The sequence below is a fragment of the Arachis duranensis genome, chromosome 8, assembly GCF_000817695.3.
Source record: "Arachis duranensis cultivar V14167 chromosome 8, aradu.V14167.gnm2.J7QH, whole genome shotgun sequence".
Classification (NCBI taxonomy): Eukaryota; Viridiplantae; Streptophyta; class Magnoliopsida; order Fabales; family Fabaceae; genus Arachis; species Arachis duranensis.
This window is the reverse complement of record NC_029779.3, coordinates 3,533,908-3,540,641: the sequence shown is the minus strand read 5'-3', so window position 1 is coordinate 3,540,641 and position 6,734 is coordinate 3,533,908. Positions and strand designations below refer to the sequence as shown.

Sequence of the window (6,734 nt, the reverse complement as noted above, 5' to 3'; positions counted from 1 at the left end):
TTAATTTAAAATAATAATATTATTATTGCTATTTCTACATATATGAAGCGAAAAACAATAAAAAATGTCTGCGCAACTGGGAACAAGGTGCTGAAGGACGATGACTAAATCAAAATTGAAAATTCAATTCCATTTTTCTTTCATTCTTCCTTTCTGATTCTAAGTCTGAGATGGTAGGTCATCAAAGCCAGGCAGCCAAATATGCGTGTGGTAACAGCCATGTTGATAAGTGTAAACATGCTCCTTCCATTTTCTCTCTAGCTAGCTTCCTTCTTTTCATATCATCGCATCCATCGCACACCACGTGAGCAATTAACAAGGGAAGAAGAAGGAGAAGCGCGTCATCATCACCAACCTCTCTCAGGGGTTTCCGTTTTCCCCTCACAAAAAACCAAACTACCAGTAGTAGTAACCGTGATAACCGTACCTAAAACCAAATCAGTTAGTTAGAGAGAACCGATAACCGAAAAAGAAAGAGAAAAAGATGCTGCGGAGCCCGAGGAAAATTTCCATGCCCTTTACGAAACTGGGTTGGAATCTTGATTGGCGTTTCCTTGTGTTAATAATGGCACTACCCCTTTCTTTATTTTTCATGTTCCTTTCTTTTCCCAACCCAACCACTTTAACAAACTTTTCCGCCTTTTACCCGGTCCGCCACTTTATGAGTATCAGGTTCCCTTTGGGAACCACCACCACCGCCATAATGGATGACGATTCTCCTCCTTCGCCTTCCAAGGAGGAGTTGTTGCGATCAAGAATGGCGGTGTGTTTGGTTGGAGGTGCTAGAAGGTTCGAACTCACAGGACCGTCCATAATAGAGATGATTCTGAAGGAGTACCCGAATTCCGATCTGTTCTTGCATAGTCCGTTGGATTCAGACACGTACAAGTTCTCGCTGTTGAATTCCGCGCCTAAAATCGCCGCCGTTAGAATCTTCCAGCCTCAGCCATTGCCCGAGAACGATTCCTACGTCAGAGTCCTCTCCTCCATGAACTCGCCTAACGGTGTCCAGGTTTCATGCCTATTCTTTTTCTCTCATTTTTTCGTTTCAATAATAATAATAATAATTCAACAGCTTCGTAATTTTGGAGTATTAGTATTATATTTCTGAATTAATATACTACAATAATACCTACACTTCTTCCATGTATGTTTTTTTTATTATCGTTTCTTTTGATTTAGCACTTTTCTCTAGGGAGAGTTTTTTTTGGTTTTCCACCTCAGTGGATTTTCTTTTTTGCAGTGTCGATCGAATTCTTTTCTTTCCAGATACCCTTTCTCATCATCACCTAACCAAATAGAAAAATGCAAATTTCTTATTTTTATTATTAAAATTTGTTTTGTTTGAAAAATTAATTCATTCTTTTCTTCTTCCTATCATCTTCCAAAGTCTATTACTACGGATGCTAAAAAGCAGCTTTCGACTTCAATCGTCATTCTTGAGGGGGACAGAATATTTTTCAATAATAGAGAGAAGAGAAAAATATTACGGAAAGTGGTGGTAGGAAAGTTAATCACTATTATTATTTTGATAAACCACTTTTAATAGGAATTTAATTTCTATCCATTGTTAGCCAATAATAGTCAATGCAAATCTCTCATAAGCTAATATCTAATTAAGTACATGAAAATTAAACTTTTCATTAAACTCTCTATTTATCCAATTAAGTACGTGAAAGGCGGCTAACAATATTTTATAAATGGAATGGTACTTTTTTTTTGTGTCTAAATGGGATGGCATATGGCAAACCGTCCCGGGTGTTAACAAATTTCTTTTCCGTTAGGAAAAAAATGCACTCCTTATTTAACATTACTTCACTTTTATTTTATTTTTGTTTTCTTTAATCGCTGTAGTCAATATTTTTATTAATATGACCATGATATAAAATTGGTAATATATCTATATAAACCTTTTCCCTTTGACTAATAAATACAAATTAATTCTTTCAAATGATCTCTTACCTAAATAATATACTATTTAAGTATTTATTTTTCTCTCTCATATTGGTTACAACTTTTTTAGATATATATTTTCTTTAATTTCTCTTCCATTTTTGTTTTTTAATTCTGTCTAGATTAGATTATTCACATTTTCTGTTGAATAATTTGTTCCAGCATTATTTTGTTGAGTTTGCTCGGCAGTGAAATTTGCCTCTCATTTAATTTACTTGGTCTCTTGAAGTTACAATAAGCCATAAAATGAACGTTCATCTATTCCCAAAAAAAAGGGGAAAAAAAATAAAAAGAACGTTCCTTGTAGTGCTTCTTAGGTCATCACCAAATAACCGTAGCTTGTTTCCACTTGCAATTCAACAATTCTACGTTTAAAATCCCAACGAATTCAAATATTTTTATTTCATAACGTCATCAATAATGCCTCTTAGTGTCTTAGCCTTCGTTAACCTCCTCCGTGATCGAATAGCAGATATTCTTTTTATTCTTTCTTATTTAGTGGGAAGCGGTCCATTTCAAAAGTTGCAGTACTATTTTATTTTATTCGTCACACAAACATAACTCTAGCTGTTAGAAAAGCTTCATATTGCTTATTTTATTTTAAGTTATAACTATTAAAACATTCATCTTTTTTTATTATTTCGAACTGTCCAATAAGGCAATAAGAGCCTTCTATTTATTTCTAATGACCTGTATACCTGGACTTACTATTTAGGAGTTGAAACTAGTATGAGCCTATGAGAGTGTGTGTGTGTGTGTGTGTGTGTGTAGGGACAGCAGGTTGAATTATTGGCAAGTGTACCATAGCTTTCTTATGCCGGAGGGTATTATTATCTCGTCCTATGATGTTGATATAATTTTGAGAAAAATTCTCTACATCTCATTCAGCAGCTTGGGGTTCCATATTGAGCTACCCCTGTATTTTCCTTCTCATCCGAATATCACCTGTTCCTACTCTAATTTTATATAATATAATATCATAAGTTTAAAATAAATATCTAATCAGGAATATATTTTTTTAATCATTATTAGGTGAATTTCTTAATGCTGGATCAGTAAATAAAGTTAGAATGCTACACCATACTTCGCTTACTAAGAACAGAAACGGATCATGGCTTAAAATATGTTCTCTTGGGCTTTAATCTAGTATAGATGTTAGAATTAATCATATGACATGATTAAGTTACTTTTGAAAAGGCCGTTTGTGGATCTAATGGTACTGGCGTCTTTTCTTAGTTAATTAGTCGACACAAAAAATAAATAATGTGAATTTTTGTTCCACTACTTGTCAATACTTTAGAGCTAACGTGCAAATAATTGGTGTTTTCAATATGTTTTGGCAGGGGCTTCTTCAATATTTCAACTTGGTGGAAGGATGCTTAAAGATGATAAAATCATATCAAGAGAAGAACAATTTCACCTACGATTGGGTAGTTCGAACAAGAGTTGATGGGTACTGGAACAAACCCCTCGGCCCAGAAAACTTTGTAAGAGGCAAGTACCTCGTTCCAGTTGGATCCTCGTACGGAGGCCTCAACGACCGTTTCGGCGCCGGCGATATTAAAACCTCAACCGTCGCATTGTCTAGGCTTTCCCTCATTCCAAAACTCGACTCTGCCGGATTCAACAACCTCAACTCAGAGTCAGCCTTCAAAGCCCAACTAACTACCCAAAAGGTGGCCCATCTCACCAAGCTTCTCCCCTTTTGCATTGTTTCGGACCGTAGGTACGATTTTCCTCCGGCCCGATACGGCGTTCCAGTGGCTGCGCTTGTCAGCCCGGGCCCGTTGAGTGGGGCGAAATGCAGGCCGTGTAATCCCGTGTGCCAGGGGAAGTGCGTGGAGAGTGTGATGGAGTCACTGGACAAGGATTGGAGTTGGACCCATTGGGCCCATGGGGCCCTTGAGCTGTGCGATGCCCATGATAGATGGGAGGCTGGTTGGGAGAAGATATTTGATCGTGTTGTTGAAAAGAAACTTGCTGGTGAACGAAAAAGAGTTCGATCTATGGATTTGGACGAGTGCGTCGAAAGTTTCTTAAAATTTAAAAAACGAACTGCCATTTGGGATGCCCCTTCGGTTATACAGATTTGTAAACTGGGTTTGGATTAGACCTTAAAACAGCTGTTTTTCCTTTTTTTTTTCTACTTTCTTAGTTATAGCTCCATTCACAATTTAGTAGAATTAATACTTTATCAATTTTTTAGAATCGGATACACTATCAAGGAATAGAGAATGTGGTATATACAGTGAATTTCTATACTATTATTGTAGATGCATGTTTTAATGATCCATTGTAAATACTAAATAGATAAGCGGTCACATGTTTTTTATTAATAACGGTAAGCATTCTGTTACTTCTTCTTCCATTTTATTTTGTCGAGTATTAAATACAATTGTACAAAGGTGCGTACTCATATTAGTATCATCGGATAAAAGGTAAAAAGAAGAGATAATTTATATCATACATGAAACTTCTTATAAATATCTATATGTACCTACATGTATTACGCTGATATTATTGGCTATTGCAGTAGGCAGAAAAGGGAAATAAGGGAGGGAGATGTATTAATTGTAATACTGGTACTAGTATGATAATTATGATTTTACATGAGTAAATTATTGGAAATAAGATTGGCCAGTAATGTCTATATCTCGATCTCCAGTAGAAGGAGGATGGTGCTTGAATTTTATGACATTTTTATCAACGGGACCATCAGCACTTTGGCTCTCGCTTGCTGGTGCCTTTGTTTGTTGCTGATTATCTTTTTCTTCTTCTTGTTGGTCCTTTTCTGTTCCGTACATTCCACCACCATAGGCACCATGTGTAACCGGCTCCATCCTTGAAATTTGGGGTCCATCTCCGAGTTTTTTCTTTGACTCCTGTTTTTCCATTAATATTCAACGTTGTTATCCACCTGCCTTTTCTTCTTCTTCTTGTATTCTGGCTCTTTTATGTTGTATTTGTATATTTATACGTCTTTGTCTCACCTTGTGAATCAAACGAGTGTCTCTTCTTGTTTCCGTGGCAAAATAGGTTCATGCCACGCAAAACGTTATGTTAATTAGTTCTTCCATTATTGTATATATCCATTTCTATAGATATATTATGGGACTTCTAAATTTTATATGTGAATTAATATTTAACGCTGTTATATATTGACTTGTCTCTTTCTTTGAAATTTGGGTTCTTGTCACGATTTTTTTCTGACTCCTCTTTTTCTATTAAGATTCAATGCTGTTATTGATTTATCTCCTTATGCTGCTGCTTTATTCACACAATCAGTTTTGCTATTGTTTCTTTTATGTTGTACACGTATGCATTCATCTCACCTTGTGATTTAGACAAGTATCTCTTCTTATTTAGGTGGCAAAATATATTCATACCACGCAGCAACTCGTTTCTTTCCAATACTGTTATCCATATCCATTTCTATAATATTTAAATTGTACTACTAAATTTTATAGGTGAATTGAATTATTTTAAAATTTTAAAAAATAAGTTAATTATCAACTTTTTTTTTTTTACATGTAATTGTATATCATGTTTAATTTATTTTTGGTAATGTTCACCGTAAACTTCAATAATTAAACAAGATAGGAGATTCGAAGAAAAATCAGTTCGGTCAAATTAATATGATGGATTTGTATCTATACTTTCATTATATTCTAAAGTATTTATACATTAAATTTCTTTCAACTTGTGTTATATATATAATAGATAATAAATTTTATTTTTATTTTGGAAAAAATATTTTATTTTATTTTATTTTGAATAATTTTTTTAATATAAATAAATTAAATATTTTATTTAATAATATATATAAGACACGATTTTTAGGTTATATATATATGCAGTTTAGAAATCAAAACATATTTAGTTTATATGAAAAATATATGCATTATTATCTCATTTACATTCACAACGAAGTAAATATATATTTTTTAGATCAAATTAAAATTAGTACAATTTTTTATTATTTTTATATCATATCAATTTAATTTTTAATTAATATAATTTTATTTAAAAACATTAATTTAAAATTATTTTTAATTCAGTTCAATTTCAATAATTATGATTAGATTCATTTTAAATTTAAAATTAAAAGGAATTGCAGTTATTTTTTTAAAAACTAAATCTGGTAATAATTAACGCTGTGAGAATCGGACCAACTATCGAACCGGTTGAATAACTGATAATAATTTAATTAGAATTGAACCGTAATTAAATCGGTTTAATTAAATATAGAGAATTATAAAAAATTTAATATATAATTTTAAAATTTTAAATTTAATAATTTTTAAACTAATAAAATTTGAAATTTAACAATTTTACAAAATAAATTATCTATAATTTATCATCAAAAATTTATAAAAAACTTCAAATATCAAAATTTATAATTAAAGAAAATCAAAATGTACATAAATGACAAACACAAAATGTTCTAGCACCAAATAAAAAACATTAAACAAACAAGTTTAATACTAAACGAAGATACTACTCATCAGAAATTGTAATCATTATTAAGTATTCCAACGACTCCATCATAAACAAGTAATCCAAAGTCTGATCATTTTAATGTAATTCGAATTAACATTGTTCGAACTACATTTGCACCTAAGTCGAAACAACATGGTTCGAATTAAGAATATTGAAATTTGCATGTAATTCGAAACAACTTGAATCGAATTACAAAAGAATAATTCGAATTGTATCGATTCGAATTAGTAGGGGAACGTGACACTAAGGAGTTCGAATCATATTGATTCAAATTATTCATT

The 6,734-nt window shown here is 32.4% G+C and overlaps 2 protein-coding genes across 2 annotated transcripts; one reads left to right on the top strand and one right to left on the bottom strand.

Moving 5' to 3' along the window:
• The first annotated feature begins 82 nt into the window (after window positions 1-82).
• Window positions 83-4,298, top strand: LOC107460247 (uncharacterized). The gene is made up of 2 exons (XM_052253059.1): window positions 83-1,012; window positions 3,297-4,298. The coding sequence occupies exons 1-2, from the start codon at window positions 485-487 to the stop codon at window positions 4,062-4,064; spliced, it is 1,296 nt and encodes a 431-aa protein (XP_052109019.1). The 5' UTR covers window positions 83-484; the 3' UTR covers window positions 4,065-4,298.
• A 92-nt stretch (window positions 4,299-4,390) lies between these two features.
• LOC110274435 (uncharacterized) lies at window positions 4,391-4,909 on the bottom strand. Its single transcript, XM_021128523.2, has one exon. It carries the CDS (start codon window positions 4,845-4,847, stop codon window positions 4,572-4,574), a length of 276 nt encoding a protein of 91 aa, XP_020984182.1. The 5' UTR covers window positions 4,848-4,909; the 3' UTR covers window positions 4,391-4,571.
• Window positions 4,910-6,734: the final 1,825 nt, after the last annotated feature.

What these genes read in the sequence shown, in the direction of transcription:
- LOC107460247 (XM_052253059.1), top strand. Translation starts at nt 485, where the DNA reads ATGCTGCGGAGCCCGAGGAAAATTTCCATGCCCTTTACGAAACTGGGT. An exon ending in ACTCGCCTAACGGTGTCCAG is followed by an intron (nt 1,013 to 3,296) that starts GTTTCATGCCTA and finishes ATGTTTTGGCAG; the next exon opens with GGGCTTCTTCAATATTTCAA.
- LOC110274435 (XM_021128523.2), bottom strand. Translation starts at nt 4,847, where the DNA reads ATGGAAAAACAGGAGTCAAAGAAAAAACTCGGAGATGGACCCCAAATT.